The 17,922-nt window shown below is 65.5% G+C and overlaps 1 protein-coding gene across 6 annotated transcripts; it reads right to left on the bottom strand.

Annotated features, from left to right (window-relative positions):
• Window positions 1-1,610: 1,610 nt before the first annotated feature.
• Window positions 1,611-15,731, bottom strand: MDC1 (mediator of DNA damage checkpoint 1). 6 transcript variants are annotated; one of them, XM_073311330.2, is made up of 16 exons: window positions 15,521-15,724; window positions 14,222-14,351; window positions 13,427-13,879; window positions 12,199-12,277; window positions 9,790-11,507; window positions 9,053-9,148; window positions 8,721-8,789; window positions 8,421-8,465; window positions 7,416-7,883; window positions 7,118-7,218; window positions 6,329-6,967; window positions 5,820-5,933; window positions 4,176-4,358; window positions 3,894-4,019; window positions 2,384-2,494; window positions 1,611-1,940 (listed from the first exon to the last, which is right to left on the bottom strand). In XM_073311330.2, the coding sequence occupies exons 1-16, from the start codon at window positions 15,647-15,649 to the stop codon at window positions 1,686-1,688; spliced, it is 4,716 nt and encodes a 1,571-aa protein (XP_073167431.2). In that variant the 5' UTR covers window positions 15,650-15,724; the 3' UTR covers window positions 1,611-1,685. The 6 variants fall into 6 exon arrangements, 5 of the variants coding, with proteins under 5 accessions (XP_073167431.2, XP_073167433.2, XP_073167432.2 ...); XR_012154899.2 differs by having other exon boundaries at window positions 1,851-1,940; window positions 3,835-4,019; window positions 15,521-15,731; XM_073311332.2 differs by lacking the exon at window positions 4,176-4,358.
• Window positions 15,732-17,922: the final 2,191 nt, after the last annotated feature.

Below are 17,922 nucleotides of genomic sequence, written 5' to 3'. Positions count from 1 at the left end.
TTTCCCAGCCCCGCAGAGGAGCTTGGTGCAGGTCGAAAGCTTGGCTCGCTCTCCAGCAGCAGTTGGTCCAATAAAAGAGAGATTACTGACATTCCCCACGACACGGATCTGACCCTCGTCTTTCAACCCCGCTCATGCCTGCGCTGTTCCCACGCAAACACCCCTGCGGGAATGTGACCTCACCGCTGGGGCGTCTCCCCGTGGCCAGGCATGGCATGGCAGCACTCTCCTCTCTGGCGCCCCCTCCTGGCCCCCTGTGGCATGGTGACTTCCCTCTCTGGCGCCCCCTCCTGGCTAGGCAAGACATAGTGGTTGTCCCCTTTCTGGCGCCCCCTCCTGGCCCCCTGTGGCATGGTGACTTCCCTCTCCGGTGCCCCCTGCTGACAATCACTTTAGTCTCTTCTTGCGACTCAGCCCTGCACCCAGGTCAGGCTTTAGTCCCTCCACAAAACCCAGCGTCTTTCAAGCTGGCCGTCGCCCCATGGTCCTTCCCCCCCCTTGCAGGGCTTTGAACCATCCTTATCCTCCTCTGTCCAGGGGAGCCTCACACCCCCTTCCCGGGCGGCTGGGGGACCCAGGCCCATCCTCTGCCCCAGGCTCCACGGCCTTGGTGTAGTAACGGGGCCGACCCATTTACCCTTCTTGCGAGCTCAGCTGTGAAATGTGAGTGAAAGTCACGAAAACATCCCCAGCCCCCGGCAACTCTGACGGGAAGCAGAGGAAAGGGAAACAGAAAAACGAAAGGAGTCCAAAACGAGCGCGCCTCCAGCCAGAACGCACGGGCTGGGCAGGGATCACGCCTGGCAGCCAAGAGAAACTGAGGACCGAAAATTAATAAACCAAACTTGGCGCGTGGGAAATTAGCCCGAACTGGGAGACTGAGGGGATGAGCTGCTCCACCCCCCACTCCCTCTTGGGGTCCTTAAAGAAAACGGCTGAGGGGGAAAAACCGGTTTCTGGAGCAAGCGCCACCATGGGGGCTGCTCCCCACCCACCTCCTGGGACCCTGGGGCCTTCGGCCTCCTGATCCACTTGAGTCATAACTGAGGCCTACAGGGCCAGCGGGGGGCGTGACTGGGCAGGACAGAAGGGGGGGGGCGTTAAATCTAGTGCCAGCCTGATTCCCCCCCGCCCGAGACACCCGGGCACCACCCACCACTGGCAGTGCAAGGGGCTGGATGGAACAATCAGTCACAGCTGCACCCTGCTTCTGAACACCCGCGGGTGACGTCAATGCAACAGCAGGGGACGGGCCCCTGCCCCATTCCCCGCCCCCCGGAGCCAGCCAGTCCCCACCCTGGGGCCAGATGGGAGCCAGCGCCCCCTAGAGGGGACAGGCCCCGTGCCCCATTCCCCACCCCCCTGAGCCAGCCAGTCCCCGCCCTGGGCCAGATGGGAGCCAGCACCCCCCAGAGAGGACGGGCCTCTGCCCCATTCCCCGCCCCCCTGAGCCAGCCAGTCCCCGCCCCGGGGCCAGATGGGAGCCGGTGCCCCCTAGAGGGGACAGGCCCCGTGCCCCATTCCCCGCCCCCCTGAGCCAGCCAGTCCCCGCCCTGGGACCGGGTGGGAGCTGACGCCCCCTAGAGGAAAAAGGCCCCGTATTAGCCACATTATTTCAAAATGACTTTATTGAGCTAGAAAAGCGGGGTATTTACAGGGTTAAGGCTCATAGGTCCAAGGACCCCTCAGCGCCGCCTCTTGGCAGACCTGGGCGGGGCGGGGGCAGGACCCGCTGCCCCCTTCCTCTTGCTCCCCCGGGTGGCAGGGGTAGCGGCACTGGGCGGGGCAGGCGTGCCGTCCAGGCGGTAGGAGGCCAGGTCGACAGCCTGCTGGAGGATGCCCGTCAGGAGGAACTCGGTGCTGGCGACGGGCAGCCGGGCGCTCAGGGCGGGTCGGCAGCGGGGAAGGTCTTCGGGGCAGGAGATGATGACGCGCTTGTCCTGAAAGGGTTAAATCCTGCTCACTCCCGACCCGCAGCCCCCCCTTCTGTGCCCCTCAGTCCCGACCGGCAGCCCCCCTTCCTTCCGTCACTCCTGCCCCACAGCCCCCCTCCTCCTGTGCCCCTCACTCCCTCCCCTCCTCCCCGCTGCCCTTCAGCCCCCCTCCCCGTGTCCCCCCCAACCTCCCCTGCCTGTCACTGCCAACCCGCAGCCCCCTCCGTGCCCCTCAGTCCCGACCCACAGCCCGCACTTTCTTCCGTCACTCCTGCCCCACAGCTCCCCTCCTCCTGTGCCCCTCACTCCCTTCCCTCCTCCCTGCACCCCTCATTGCTGCCCCGCAGCTCCCCTCCCCTTCACTCCCCCCCCCCCAACCTCCCCTGCCCCTCACTGCCAACCCGCAGCCCCTCTCCCAGCTCTGCCGGTGCCCCTCACTCCCCCCTCACCTTGTACGTCCGGGGCATATGGGGCAGGAAGACCCCCCCGCTGCACTGGATGATGTCCTTCATGTGCTCGGGCTCCGGCTTGACGTTGGGGGTGACGTGAATCTCGTAGCCCTGCGGGAGGGGGACGCGGCTGTGACTGACCCACCCCCTGCTCCCATGAGGGAAGGGGCGGAGCCTGTGGAAGGGGCGGAGCCAGCGAGGGGCAGGGCCCATGGACCATGTGTCCACAGCTGAGACCTCGAGGGTGAGGAGCTTGTGACAGGGCCAGTTGCAGGCGGCATCCTGCCCAGATGGGTCCACCAGGGTGCTTAGGGCATGAGTGGGGGGGGGGCCCACAACTGCAGCTCTCCCCCCCCCATGTGGTGTACGGTGGGGAGCAGACTGGGGGGGGGGTGAGCGGGTTCAGAGGGTCTCACCTGCAAGAGGCTAGTGGGGGGTGGATGTTGGGGGGAGCCAGTTGGGTTTAACATGCAGACGGGCCCCCCGAAGTGGGCAGTGTGTGGGGGGGAAGGGGTCTCAACGGCAAGGGCCCAGGATGGTGCAGGGGGTGTCAATGGGGACGGGGGGGGGGGTCTCACGTGCAGCAGGCCCCCCGCGTGGTGCAGGGGGTGTCAATGGGGTCGGGGGGGCTCACGTGCAGCAGGCCCCCCGCGTGGTGCAGGGGGTGTCAATGGGGTCGGGGGGGGGCTCACCTGCAGCAGGGCCCCCCTGTGTGGTGCAGGGGGTGTCAATGGGGTCGGGGGGGGCTCACGTGCAGCAGGCCCCCCGCGTGGTGCAGGGGGTGTCAATGGGGTCGGGGGGGGCTCACCTGCAGCAGGGCCCCCCCGCGTGGTGCAGGGGGTGTCAATGGGGTCGGGGGGGGCTCACGTGCAGCAGGCCCCCCGCGTGGTGCAGGGGGTGTCAATGGGGTCGGGGGGGGGCTCACCTGCAGCAGGGCCCCCCTGTGTGGTGCAGGGGGTGTCAATGGGGTCGGGGGGGGCTCACGTGCAGCAGGCCCCCCGCGTGGTGCAGGGGGTGTCAATGGGGTCGGGGGGGGCTCACCTGCAGCAGGGCCCCCCCGCGTGGTGCAGGGGGTGTCAATGGGGTCGGGGGGGCTCACCTGCAGCAGGGCCCCCCCGCGTGGTGCAGGGGGTGTCAATGGGGTCGGGGGGGGCTCACCTGCAGCAGGGCCCCCCCGCGTGGTGCAGGGGGTGTCAATGGGGTCGGGGGGGGCTCACCTGCAGCAGGCCCCGCCGCGTGGTGCAGGGGGTGTCAATGGGGACGGGGGGGGTTTCACGTGCAGCAGGCCCCCCCGCGTGGTGCAGGGGGTGTCAACGGGGTCGGGGGGGCTCACCTCCAGCAGGGCCCCCCGCGTGGTGCAGGGGGTGTCAATGGGGACGGGGGGGGTCTCACCTGCAGCAGGCCCCCCCGCGTGGTGCAGGGGGTGTCAATGGGGACAGAGGGGGGCTCACCTGCAGCAGGGCCCCCCGCATGGTGCAGGGGGTGTCAATGGGGTCGGGGGGGGGCTCACCTGCAGCAGGGCCCCCCCGCGCGCTCGCTGCAGCGACTGGGCCAGGCTGAAGTGGAAGTTTCGCTCTTGCTCGGGGTCCCGCACCAGGAAGCCGCTGGGCGACAGGAAGCAGGTGCTGCGTCCGCTCTGGGGGAGGGGAAGGGGGGCAGGGTCACCTGGGGCAGCCCCCCAATGTTGCTTCCTCTCCCGCCCTCCGGTCCCCAGCCTCGCCCCAATCGTTCCCTCCGCCCTGCCCCTCCCCCACAGGGTCCCCCCTCCCACCCTGCCCCCCCCCCGGGGTACCTTGGCCAGCCAGTCCAGCGTGACGATGGGCACCCCCCGGGCCAGGGCGCACAGGAACTTGACGGTGCGGCGCACCCGGTCCGTCACCAGGTGGGTGCAGTCGAAGACCGACTGGGCCAGCGTCCCGCCCAGCGCCGAGACCACCCCCTCGCCCGCCTCGTCAATCACCCCCGTGAACAGCACCTGGGGGCGGGGAGCCCAGTCAGCACGGACCAGCCCGTCCCCCAGACTGCCCCCCTCCCCGCCCCTCGCAAGCGGGGCGGCTTGGTACAGTCCCTTCCCCACCACCCCCAGGGGCAGAGTAACTTGCTAAATCCCCCTCCCCACCACCCAGGGGGCAGGGCTGTTTGGTATGGTCCCCTCACACCCTCCCCCCCCCGGGCAGGGTAACTTGGTACGTCCCCTCCCACCCCAAGGAGGGGGAGCTGTTTGCTACCAGCTCCTCATCCCCTCCCCACAGCAAGGCACCATGGTAAATTCCTCTCCTACCCCACCCTTACGGCTTGGTACGTTCCCATTAGGTCCGTTAAAGGTAGGGGTACAGCCCCCCCCCCAACTTGGTACAGCCTGACCACCCACTTCCACTCCAGTGCAGGCCTGCTGGAGCCTGGATTCCAGCCCCCCCCACCCCCCCTCCCGCCTTGCACCCGTGCCAGGGCCCGACGGGCCGTGTCCCGCCCCACACCGGCCCCAGCAGGTCAGCAGGTCTCTGGACTCTGAACAAATGGCCCAACGGAAACCCCGAGTGTGTCTGTGTGGGGGGGGAGAGTGGGGGGGGACGGGACTAAAAGTAACGCACGAGGGGAACTGCTGGCCACAGGAACAGCCAACCACCAGGGCGTCATGGCAGCGAACTGACGCAGGAAACAGGTACGCGAGCCGCAGCCAGCGCATCACCGCCATGCGTTAACCTCCTCAGGCCTCTCGACACATTTCTGGTGGCCTGAGAGCGCGGCCACCAACTCCTGCTGGTGGCCGCTCTGCCAGTTTTCCCTAAAACGCTTCATTAATTTGAGGAAACACAAATAAACGTGCACCTCGACACGTCCCAATCATGGGCATCGATTTACGTAGGAGGGTCTTTTCCTGACTCAGTCACAGAAGTAACGCAGAGTCGTCTCTGTTCTTTACTGGACCGACAGCACAGAAACGCAAACAGGGTGCTTTGCACGTTCCCGTCTCTTTTCGGAGGGGGACGGTTTGGTTGGTTAGCTAGTGGTCTACTGCTGCGAGACGTGACACTTGTCTGTTAACATCGCTTTTCACCGTCTCCCAGCTGGCTGCGAGAAGCGATATGAACAAACCGACAGATATCACCTTTCCCAGCCGATTTACTGTGACAAATTAAGCCGTGGAGGCCATGGGAGGGGGGTGGTGAGCTGGGGGGACGGAGCCCAAAGCCCCAGGGCTGAAGTCCGACCCCACCGCCTCTGGGAAGGTGAAGAACTCAGTGTGTGTCTCCCCAGAGGCGGGCAGATTATGTATCATCTACAGATCGGTCTACACAGTCCCTGTCGTCCCCCCCCCACTCCCTCCTCTGAACCAGGATAGAACCCAGAGCTGGGAGATACGTGGGGCGGGATGGGAGTTGGCACCCCCTAGAGGGGAAGGGCCTCCCCGCCCCGCGGTCCTGGGCTTTCTTACCCTGGGGGAGGTCGTGCCACCGGCTGCCCCCTGGGATCGGCGAGGGGCCCTGGCTCGCAGCCCCTCCACCTTGTTCTCTGTGCTCTGACGGCGCAATGTGGGGACCGGCGCCTCCTGCAGGGGCAATGAGGGGAGTGAGACTCACTTACAGCCCCCCCACCCCGCCCCTTCGGAGTTCTCCCCAGCCACTTAGACCACACCCCCATAGTCCCACCCCCTCGCAGGACAGGCCCTGCACCTCGAGTCCACCCCAGCAATGGATTCCCCCACCACACTGTATCAGGCTCCGCCCCCAGAAAATTATACCCCGCCCATTTTGCAAACAACCGGAGTCAGTCTGTCCACACAATAAATTACACCCTGGCCCCTAGTGCCCAGGCCCCACCCATATTAGGCCCCGCCTCCCAGTGGCCAGGCCCTGTCCATAGCAAGTTAGGGGTGGGGCCCGACACCTGCGGTGGGGACTTTCTCCCAGCCCTGCCAGTCCTGCCCAGTGGCCTGTTACCCACCTGCCTCTTTCTGGCATCGCTCCCAGCATCCTCTTGGGCCATGGTACTGCCCACTTGTCCCTTGCCCTGCACCTGAGGCGGATCCGGGGTGGCCACCCCTCTCCGCTTGCCTCGGGCCTCCCTGGCTGGCTCTGCTGCACCCCTCCTCCTGGGGGCTGGCTCCAGGGCGGGGACTCTCTGGGACCGCCGGGCTCGGCCCTGCAACGCCTCCGGCTCTGGTCCCCCTGAACCCCTCCTGGGCTTGTTGGCTGGGGCTGGTTCCGTGCCTGCAGCCCCCCGAGATCTCCGGGCCCGGCCTGGTGCCCCCTGGCTCGAGGCCTCTGGCTCCGTGGGGGGGTCCTGGGTCCGCACAGCCCTCCTGGGCCTCTTCACAGGGCCGGGCTGGTCCACCTCCTCGACGCTCCCCGGCTCCGGCGCCTCCATGTACACGGCCGGGCTGCAGAGCTGACGCCGCCCCCTACGCTGGGGGGCGGCCGGGGTGGGCTGGCTGGGGTCTCCAGACCCCACTGGCTTCTCCGCCCCACCCCGCCGGCTCCGCCTCTCTGGAGCAGGGGCTGGTGGAGGGGGAGCGGGAACCGGAGCGGATCGCAGGCTCCGGCGCCTCACGGGTGTGGAAGGACTGGGATGAACCTCTGGGACCTGGGGGGGGAAAGAGAGACAGAGATTGGGGGGCTGGGATCCAGGACTCCTGGGTTCTGTCCCCAGCTCCGGGAGAACGTGGTGCAGGAGCTCCCCAGTCAGTGTGTGCAGTCTCCATTCCTCCAGGAGAGGGCGCCAGCCCCTGCTCACCTTCCCAGCATCCTCAGGCCGTGCCCCCGGCGGGTGGGCCCCAGCCCCCGTGACCCCGACAGCCGCTGGGGTCTCCCATCTCTCCGCAGCCTCCGGGCCACCTGGAGAAGAGGATGAATTAATTCCAATCAGCAACTGCAGTTCCCTTCATTGCCACTAGATGTCGCTGCCTGCCAAGGCACATCATGTGACTGCCAGCAACACCCCTGCTCCTTGCACAGGGTGTCTCACACCCCCCCCCACCCCCCATCACTCACCCCACCCCCCACCCCCCATCACTCACCCCCCCATCACTCACCCTGCCGTCTCAGGCGCTGCCCGGAGCGGCTGCCTCCGGGCTCCGCTCCTGCCCGCCCGCCCTCACCCGGCAGTGCCAGGGCTGGTCTGCGGGGGGCGCTCAGCACGAGGCGCACGGGCTGGGATTCCTCCTCTTCCGGCAGCTCCCCCCCAGCGCCCCCTGCTGGCAGCGCCCGGCCAGGGGGCTCTGACTCCTCCTTGGGGCCGAGGCGAGCAGCAGCGGGGGCCTGGGTGCCGAGGGGCAGCAGCCCCCCAGAGGCCGGGCCGGGTACTGCGGGCTGCGCCGGCTCCTGAGACAGGGCTCCCCCTGGTGGCGGATGGCGGAGCAGCAGCTGGGTGTCCTCCTCGGGGGTGAAGGGCTGGGTGGGCTGGTCCGAGTGGAGCCCGGGGTCCTCGCAGAACAACTGAGTCGCCCCCACAACATACAGATCCTCGTCCGAGTCCTCCTCCTTCTCTGAAGAGGCGCAGACTGAGGGTGGGGGGAGGAGGAGGGGGGAAAAGAAGATGAGGATAGAACCCAGGCATCCTGGCTCCCAGCCCCTCTTCCTCACTCTAACCACTAGCCCCCACTCCCCTCCCAGAGCTGGGGAGAGAACCCAGGCGTCCTGGCTCCCATCCCACCCTGCTCTAACCACTAGCCCCCACTCCCCTCCCAGAGCCGGGGAGAGAACCCAGGCGTCCTGGCTCCCATCCCACCCCCCTCTAACCACTAGCCCCCACTCCCCTCCCAGAGCCGGGGAGAGAACCCAGGAGTTCGGGCTCCAAGCCCCTGCTCTAATCACTCCAGTCAGCACTGGGTGGCTCGGCCCAGCCTGGCACAGAGGCGGGGAGACCAGTCAGGGCAGGTCTGTCACAGCAGCAGCTCTCGCGCTTCCCAGAATCCTTAGCAACCTCCTCCTCCTCCTCCCCACCATGAAATCCAAGATGGCGGCTCCAGACGGGTTTCCTCTCTGCCCCCCCCCCTTACCCTGAGCGCCTTAACCCAGCGTGGGGCCGTTGTGCTCACCTGGAGCGTGCAGGGCTGGGCCAGCAGGGGGCGACATCACGGACCCTGCAAAGGGATGAGAGTGGCAGCAGGAATTGGTGGGGGAGGGGTGACTGCCTGAGGCCCTGCCCCTGGGGTCACTAACTCCACCCCCTGCCTGCGGCCCCGCCCCCAGGGGCATCACTAACTCCGCCCCTCTGGTGACATTGGTGAGTTCTCAACCCAGCAGGGCCACGGAGACTGAGCTGCCCTGTCTGGCCACCAGATGGAGCCACCCCGGGAGGAGACGCTGATGGGGGCTGGGATTCCCCCCCAACCCACCTTTTGCAGGTGGGGGTGATCTGAAGACAAACGTCTGGGTGGCTTCCTCCTCTAGGCTGCTCCCAGAATCTGTGGAGAGAGGAATTACCCAGGGTCCTTCACAGCTTTCCCACCACCGATCTCTTCGCTCACGGCCCCACAACCCCACAGATCGCCTGCTCAGAGGGAGGGACGAACGCTAGGTCATGGGGGGAAACTGAGGCACAGAAAGGGGAAGAGACATGCCAGAGGTCACACAGATACAGAACCCAGGAGTCCTGGCTCCGCCCTCCCCCCTTAACCACAGATCCCACTCCCCTCCCAGAGCCAGGGATGGAACTCAGGTGTCCCACCTGCCGCCGCGGGGGCTCTGGCGGCCTCGGCCCCCGCGGACGGGGTCTCCTCAGCCAGGTAGCACTGCGTGGCCTGCAGGGCAAAATCAGCGTCCTCTGGGAAGGGGAAGAAGAGCGGAGACTCCAGGTGAAACTGACGCGCCTGATCCCAGCCCAGCATGCAGGGCAGGGCCCTCACCCCTCGGGAGCCGGAGACCGGGGCAGGGAACGGGACCCAGGCGTCCGGGATGGCAGGGGCAGGGCCTCGGGAGCCGGAGACCGGGGCAGGGAACGGGACCCAGGCGTCCGGGATGGCAGGGCAGGGCCCTCACCCCTCGGGAGCCGCAGACCGGGGCAGGGAACAGGACCCAGGCGTCCGGGACGGCAGGGCAGGGCCCTCACCCCTCGGGAGCCGCAGACCGGGGCAGGGAACGGGACCCAGGCGTCCGGGACAGCAGGGCAGGGCCCTCACCCCTCGGGAGCCGGAGACTGGGGCAGGGAACGGGACCCAGGCGTCCGGGATGGCAGGGGCAGGGCCTCGGGAGCCGGAGACCGGGGCAGGGAACGGGACCCAGGCGTCCGGGACGGCAGGGCAGGGCCCTCACCCCTCGGGAGCCGGAGACCGGGGCAGGGAACGGGACCCAGGCGTCCGGGACGGCAGGGGCAGGGCCTCGGGAGCCGGAGACCGGGGCAGGGAACGGGACCCAGGCGTCCGGGACGGCAGGGCAGGGCCTGTGTCTCCCAGCCCCCATATTTACCCTCCACATCCGTCTCGCTGTCGTCTCCGGGCTGGGCTGGGCCCCACGCTGGCTCTTTGTTCCCCTCGGTGTCCATCACCTTGGCCTCTGGGCTGACATGGGACTGGGGGGCCGGTAGCTCCTCCCCACCTGCCTGGGCTGGGCCCCCCACCAGACCTGGTGCCTGGTCGAACTCTGCCCCGGGAGCTCCCTCCACATCTGTGTCGCTGTCTCCACTGGCTGTAGGCAGGTGGAGTGTCTGTTGGCCAACATCTGGATTCTCCTCCACATCTGTATCGCTGTCCTCAGCGGCGACAGGCGGGGGGTCCTTTTGTCTTCCAACATCTGGTTTCCCCTCAGCCTCCTCCACATCTGTATCACTGTCCTCAGCGGCGACAGGCGGGGGGTCCTTTTGTCTTCCAATATCTGGTTTCCCCTCAGCCTCCTCCACATCTGTATCGTCGCCTGCCTCCACAGTGGGCTGATGGCTCCTCTGTACAACATCTGGATTCCCCACAGACTCCTCCACATCTGTATCACTGCCCACATCAACAGCGGGTAGATGGCTCTTTGCAGTGACATCTGGATTTCCCACAAACTCCTCCACATCTGTATCGCTGTCCTCATTTCCTGCAGGCCGATGGCCCTTAGGATGCACATCTGATTTCCCCACTGTCCCCGTCACATCTGTATCTCTGTCTCCAGGGAGAGCAAGTTGATGGCTCTTTGTTACAACATCTGGATTCTTTGCCTCCTTTTCCTCCACATCTGTATCACTGCCCACATCAACAGCGGGTAGATGGCTCTTTGCAGTGACATCTGGATTTCCCACAAACTCCTCCACATCTGTATCGCTGTCCTCATTTCCTGCAGGCTGATGGCCCTTAGGATGCACATCTGGTTTTCCCACCGCCCGCGCCACATCTGCATCTCCACCCCCTGGGGAAACAAGTTGATGGTTGTTCGGTACAACCACTGGAGTCTCTGCCTTCTCCTCCTCCACATCTGTATCACTGCCCACCTCAACAGCGGGCTGATGGCTCTTCTGTACATCTGGATTCTCTGCAACCTCCTCCACATCTGTATCGCTCTCCCCATCTTTGGCAGAGTGATGGCTCTCGGGATGCGTATCATCTGGATTCTCCACTCCCCCCTCCACATGTGTGTCTCTGCCCCCAGGGAGAGTATGTCGATGGTTCTGCTGCACATCTGGATTCTTCACCGCCGCCTCCTCCACATCTGTATCGCTGTCCCCATTTCCGGCAAGCTGATGGCCCTTTGGATGCACATCTGCATTCTCTGCCTCCTCCTCCACATCTGTATCACCACCCAGCTCAACGGCAGGCGGGTGGCTCTTTGGATCCACAACATCTAGATTCTCCACATCTGTATCGCTCTCCCCCAGGACAACAGGTCCATGGCTCTTCTGCACAACATCTGGATGCCATACCTCCTCCTCCACATCTGTAACGCTGCCCACCTCAGCGAGGCAACCGTTCCCCAGGCCCCCGACAGCTGGTGCCTGGCCCGTGCCGACGCCCCTGTGGCCAGGCCCCTTGACCAAGCGGCAGGTGGCCAGCGCAGGCTCTCGGGCCGTCCCAACAACCCCCATGGCCCTGGGCTGCTCGGCACCCAGGGCAGCGACTCCGTTCTCCGGCGGGCCGGGGGGCCTCTCGCCGCCGTAGCTCAGGCGCAGGGAGGGGCAGGGGGCGTCAGGGGTCTCGCCACCTTCCTCATCGCTGGGGGGCAGAGAACAGCAGATCAGAACCCACCGTAACCTACAGAGTCAGCACTACCGAACCGCCCACCCCACAGCACAGCGCCCCCACCGAGCTCCCTCCCGAGCCCCCCGCAGCGCCCTCCACTGAACCCCCGCCCCACAGCACAGTGCCCCCTATCAAGCCCCGCTGCGCTCCCTACCAAGCCCCCGCCCCTCAGCATAGCACCCCCCCGAACGTGCCTGTGCTCCCTCCCGAGCCCCCTGCCGCGCAGCACAGCTCCCCCCACTGAACCCCCCCAACCCCAGTACCCCCTACTGAGCCCTACAGCAGCCCCCTGCCCCACAGCACAATGCCCCCTACCAAGCCCACCCTGCGGCATGGCTCCCACTACTAAGCCCCCCCAGCAGCCTCTATCAAGCCCGCTCCACGACACAGCTCCCGCTACCAAGTCTCCCACAGCACCCTCTACTGAGCTCCCTGCCCCATAGCACAGCGCCCCCTACTGAGCCCACCCCATGGGGCAGCTCCTGCTACCAAGCCCCCGCAGCACAGTGCCGCACTGGGATCTTGGGGTCAGCACTTACTGCTGGAGGAGAGCGCCCCCTGCTGAGCCCCCTGCCTCGCTCCCTGCAGCAAATCCCCCCCTCGCTCTAACCACTAGACCCCGCTCCCCACCCAGAGCCAGGACAGAACCTATGTCCGTCTCTACCTTTCCGGCACCACAGTTGCGCACGGGGAGGAGAACGCTGCATCGGAACGGACTCCGGTGTCAGAGGAGGAGTCGGAGCCTGGTGGAGAAGACAGACACAGGGTGTCAGCAGGGAATCCGGGGGCCTGTGCGTCTCCCACCTGCAGAAGGTTTGTTACCATAATATCGTAGGATGCCTGAGCGCTGGCGCTGTCAGTAACCAGAGGGGAAGTCCAGACATGGAATTCCCGACCCTCATCCCTCCACCCCCAATTTGTTATCGTAGGGTCTACTGTAATAGAGAGGGGTACAAACAAAGCCAGGAGTCCCGACTCCCAGCCCCCTCCCCTGCTCCAGTGACTAGCCCTTACGCCACGGGAACAGAACCCAGGAATGCTTGCCCATTAACACTGGTTTGTTATTGTAGGGTCTACAGTAATATCATAAGGTCCCTGTGCATAGGCGGGGTGGGGGCTCAACAGAACCTCCCACTACCCTACTCATGCCCTCACCTAGCTACTTTGTTATTGTAGGGTCTATAGTAATATCACAGGGTACCCTAGTGCCACAATTGTGTGTAACCTTGCAGGAAGAGGGAGTCCATACAGACTCAACCCCCACCCCCCACACTTCTGAATCCCACACTCATGCCATGCCTGGTTTGTTGTTGTAGAGCCTATCATAATATCATACGGAGGGGGTTGCCCTAATGCCAGGACTGTGCCTAATCTGTGTGGAAGTGGGAACCCAGATACAGACTCGCTCTCAGCCCCCCTGCGTGCAGACCGTGGCTAGTTCATTATCGTAGGGCCTACCATAATATTATAGAGTTGCCCAAGTGCGAGGACTGTGTAATCTGTGTGGAAGAGGGAGGAGCCCAGACATAGAATCATGCCCAGTCCCCCACACTCATGCCCTGGCTAGTTTGTTATTGAAGAGTTTATCACAATACCATAGGGTCCCTTCACTCCAGGGCTCTTTATAAACTTGAGGGCAGGAGCCCAGACACAGAATCATTGGCAGTCCTGCCGCACCCCAGCCCGACTTGTGCCACGCCTGGTTTGTTATTGTAGGGCCTACCATAATATCACGGGGTTGCCCTAATAATGCAATAGCTAGATGTAATTTAAGTGGAAGCGGGAGCCCAAACAGAAAAACAAACCAGCAATGGTATGAGCGTGGGGTTGCTGGTTTGTTATTTTAGGGTCTGCAATAACATTACAGACCCATCCCCACAATCCCAACTCACCATTGCTCCCCGGTAGTTGCAGGAGCCTTCCTCCGCCCTGCGACTCCTCCTCATCCTCAGAGTCCCTGGCCAGCAGGGCCCCGTAGCCCATCCTCTTGCTGGGCGCAGGGGTTTCCTCGATGGCCAGGGTGTTGGGGACCCGGGGCTGGGTGGGCGGCACCTCCAGAGAGTCTTCAGGGTCGGCGCCCACCAGGGGCAGCAGGAAGTACTGGCAGCCCAAGTCCCCGAACATGAGGGTGTCGCCATCCTCCAGGCTGTAGCGGACATGGGGCAGCAGCACGGCACGCTGGCGCCGGGTCCGGTTCAGGCTGCCCCGATCATAGAGCAAGTGGGGTCCATCCGGCACCGGGACCTCGATCACCGCATGGGCCTTGGAGACAGAGGGGGCCGGCAGGCAGACCTGGCAGCTCGGCAGCCGCCCCACCACATTCTCCCCGGGGTAGATCCAGAAATCTGGGGGGGAGAAAGAGAACCCCGGAGTCCTGACACCCAGGGTGAGCCAGTAGACCCCATTCCCCTCCCGGAGTAGGGGAGAGAACCCAGGAGTCCTGGCTCCCAGCCCCCCGCCGCTCTAACCACTAGCCCCCACTCCCCTCCCAGAGCTCAGGAGAGAACCCAGGAGTCCTGGCGCCAGGATGCCATCATCGAGGGTCATCAGAGCACCGGTGCCCGCCCACTTCCTGGATCCCAATAGGATCCCCCAAGTGAGCAGGTGAAATCTCCAAGGGGCGGGTGGCTCTGATGGGCGGGGCCGGCCCCAGCCCCCTCCCCCCATCCCCACCCAGCACCACTGACCTTGCTCTGGCCCGTATTTGCTGCTGAGCAGGTGCAGCCGCCCCACGGGCCGGGGGGCTTCCCCGTCGGCCTCTCCCCCAGAGGGGTCCCCGTCCTCCCCCCACTCCAGCAGCTGGGTCTGATCCATGGCCTGCAGGGCAACAGTCACAGGGTGAGTGACGGGCACCCCCCCAGTGCTCCCCTCCCCCCAGTGCCCCCTATCAGCCCCGCCCCCCGTGTCCCTCTCTGCCTCCCCACCCCCCTGGCAGCACCAGCACCCCCCGGTGCCCCTCACTGCCCCCGCCCCCTGTCGGCCCCCCCGCCCCCTTCCCGTGCCCCTCACTGCCCCCCCGCCCCCTGGCAGCCCCAGCACCCCCCCGCATACGCCTCACTGCCCCCTCCCAGCCGCCAGTGCCCCCCTCCCGTGCCCCTCACTGCCCCCCGCCCGTGCCCCTCACTGCCCCCCCACCCCCTGGCAGCCCCAGCACCCCCCCGCATACGCCTCACTGCCCCCTCCCAGCCGCCAGTGCCCCCCGCCCGTGCCCCTCACTGCCCCCCCACCCCCTGGCAGCCCCAGCACCCCCCCGCATACGCCTCACTGCCCCCTCCCAGCCGCCAGTGCCCCCCTCCCGTGCCCCTCACTGCCCCCCCGCCCCCTGGCAGCCCCAGCACCCCTCCACATACGCCTCACTGCCCCCTCCCCGCCCCCAGTGCCCCCCTCCCGTGCCCCTCACTGCCCCCCCGCCCCCTGGCAGCCCCAGCACCCCCCCACATACGCCTCACTGCCCCCTCCCAGCCGCCAGTGCCCCCCTCCCGTGCCCCTCACTGCCCCCCGCCCGTGCCCCTCACTGCCCCCCCACCCCCTGGCAGCCCCAGCACCCCTCCACATACGCCTCACTGCCCCCTCCCAGCCGCCAGTGCCCCCCGCCCGTGCCCCTCACTGCCCCCCCACCCCCTGGCAGCCCCAGCACCCCCCCGCATACGCCTCACTGCCCCCTCCCCGCCCCCAGTGCCCCCCTCCCGTGCCCCTCACTCCCCCCCACCGCCCCCTGCCCGTGCCCCTCCATCCCCGGCACCCCCCGTGCCCCCTTCCCGCCCCCCCAGTGCCCCCTCTCTGCCCCCCGCCCCCTGGCAGCCCCGGCACCCCCCCCCGCATGCCCCTCCCCGCCCGTGTCAGGCCCCCCCCGAGCCCCACACTGTCCCGCGCCCCGTCAGCCTCCCCGCCCCCCCAGTGCCCCCCCGTGCCCCTCACTCCCCCCAGTGCCCCCTGTCAGCCCCGCCCCTCTTTGCCCCCCCAGCTCTGCCAGGCCCCCCCCTCACCTCCTGTTCCAACTGCGGCCCCCCAGGTCCCTCTCCGCGCTTCCCAGCGGGGAGGCCCCTGATTGGCCAGCCGGGGCCTTCCGGCATAGCCTTCTCTTGTTCTGATTGGTCAGTGTGGGTGCCCGTCATTGGGATGGGCGGGTCCTACCGCCCTTGTTCCCGCCCCGCTGCTCCCTGGGGCCTCGTCTGGAGGTTGGAGCATCGAGAGGAGGCGGATGTGCGTGTAGAGTGTCGACCCGGAACCATAGAGCAGCACAGGGTTCCTGGCTAGATTGTTCACTACGAGTCCGTCACCCCGCCCTTTTGGCGCCAACGAGGACCATAGAGAGGCCAATGTTCGGGTAGATATTACCCTGGAGACCATAGAGTGATACCGTGCCCTAGGCTAGAGTGTACACGACGGGTCCGCCACAACATGGAGGCGCTGTCGCTCCTCCCGACGAGCGCCACCTGGGATCATAGAGAGGAAACGCGTTGCCTAGACGTTACCACTGGACCATCGAGCCGTGGGGGCTTTTGCAGGCTGGACTGGGCAGGCTGGGTCCTCCAAGGCATGGCGGCTGCGGTCCGTGGACAATCTCACCGGAACCATAGAGGGGGGGGCGAGCCCGTAAGAGTAGCTAGAGCGTACGCGCCGAGGTCCTCCCCCACCGCGGGCCCCGCCCTCTTCTCCCCATGACGTCACCTGCGACCATGGAGGTGAATACGCTTGTGCGGAGAACACCGCGCAACCATAGAGCCTTGGTGTGGGAGGCTAGAGCGTACACACCAGTCCTCCAGAAGATCCGGGGCCTGGGGTGATTTGCAGGGAATGGCCGGAGGGGGTGCATGGGGCTGGATGGCCGGAGGGGGTGCATGGGGCTGGATGGCTGGACAGATGGCATGTAGAGGGCTGGGTGGCTGGAGGGGGTGCATGGGGCTGGATGGCCGGAGGGGGTGCATGGGGCTGGATGGCTGGACAGATGGCATGTAGAGGGCTGGGTGGCTGGAGGGGGTGCATGGGGCTGGGTGGCTGGAGGGGGTGCATGGGGCTGGATGGATGGACAGATGGCATGTAGAGGGCTGGGTGGCTGGAGGGGGTGCATGGGGCTGGGTGGCTGGAGGGGGTGCATGGGGCTGGATGGATGGACAGATGGCATGTAGAGGGCTGGGTGGCTGGAGGGGGTGCATGGGGCTGGATGGCCGGAGGGGGTGCATGGGGCTGGATGGATGGACAGATGGCATGTAGAGGGCTGGATGGCCGGAGGGGGTGCATGGGGCTGGATGGCCGGAGGGGGTGCATGGGGCTGGATGGCCGGAGGGGGTGCATGGGGCTGGATGGATGGACAGATGGCATGTAGAGGGCTGGATGGCTGGAAGGGGTGGATGGGGATGGCTGGCTGGTGGATGGGGATAGATGGCTAGAGGGGATGCATGGGGCTGGATGGATGGACAGATGGCATGTGGATGGCTAGAGGGGGTGCATGGGGCTGGATGGCTAGAGGGGGTGCATGGGGCTGGATGGATGGACAGATGGCATGTGGATGGATGGATGGCTGGAAGGGCTCGATGGGGCTGGATGGCCGGAGGGGGTGCATGGGGCTGGATGGCTGGAGGGGGTGCATGGGGCTGGATGGATGGACAGATGGCATGTGGATGGCTAAAAGGGGTGCATGGGGCTGGATGGCTAGAGGGGATGCATGGGGCTGGATGGATGGACAGATGGCATGTGGATGGCTGGAAGGGGTGGATGGGGATGGATGGCTAGAGGGGATGCATGGGGCTGGATGGACGGACAGATAGAAGGTGTGTGGATGGCTGGAGTGGGTGTATGGGGGGGGGAGGGATAGCAGGTATGTATATGGGTGGATGGAGAGAGGGGATGCATGGCGGTGGATGGATGGGTGGACAGACAGAAGGTACATAAGAATGGCCACACTGGGTCAGACCAAAGGTCCATTTAGCCTAGTATCCAACAGTGGCCAATGCCAGCTGCCCTAGAGGGAATGAACAGAACAGGGAATCATCGAGTGATCCATCCCCTGTCGCCCATTCCCAGCTCCTGGCAAACAGAGGCTAGGGATGCCATCCCTGCCCAACCTGCCTAATAGACCTATCCTCCATGAATTTATCTAAGTCGGTTTTGAACCCTGTTATGGCCTTGGGCTTCACAACATCCTCTGGCAAGGAGTTTCACAGGTTGACTGTGCGTTGTGTGAAGAAATACTTCCTTTTGTTTCAGAGTAACAGCCGTGTTAGTCTGTATTCGCAAAAAGAAAAGGAGTACTTGTGGCACCTTAGAGACTAACCAATTTATTAGAGCATAAGCTTTCGTGAGCTACAGCTCACAGTCTTAAACCTGCTGCCTGTTAATTTCACTGGGTGATCCCTAGTTCTTGTGTTATGAGAAGGAGTAAATAACA

The sequence above is a fragment of the Lepidochelys kempii genome, chromosome 14 (assembly GCF_965140285.1).
Source record: "Lepidochelys kempii isolate rLepKem1 chromosome 14, rLepKem1.hap1, whole genome shotgun sequence".
In the NCBI taxonomy this organism is placed as follows: domain Eukaryota; kingdom Metazoa; phylum Chordata; order Testudines; family Cheloniidae; genus Lepidochelys; species Lepidochelys kempii.
This window is presented reverse-complemented; position numbering and strand designations above follow the sequence as displayed.

What these genes read in the sequence shown, in the direction of transcription:
- MDC1 (XM_073311330.2), bottom strand. Translation starts at nt 15,649, where the DNA reads ATGACGGGCACCCACACTGACCAATCAGAACAAGAGAAGGCTATGCCG. An exon ending in CAGCGAGACGGATGTGGAGG is followed by an intron (nt 9,149 to 9,789) that starts GTAAATATGGGG and finishes TCCCCTTCCCAG; the next exon opens with AGGACGCTGATTTTGCCCTG. An exon ending in ATATGCCCCGGACGTACAAG is followed by an intron (nt 1,941 to 2,383) that starts GTGAGGGGGGAG and finishes TAACCCTTTCAG; the next exon opens with GACAAGCGCGTCATCATCTC.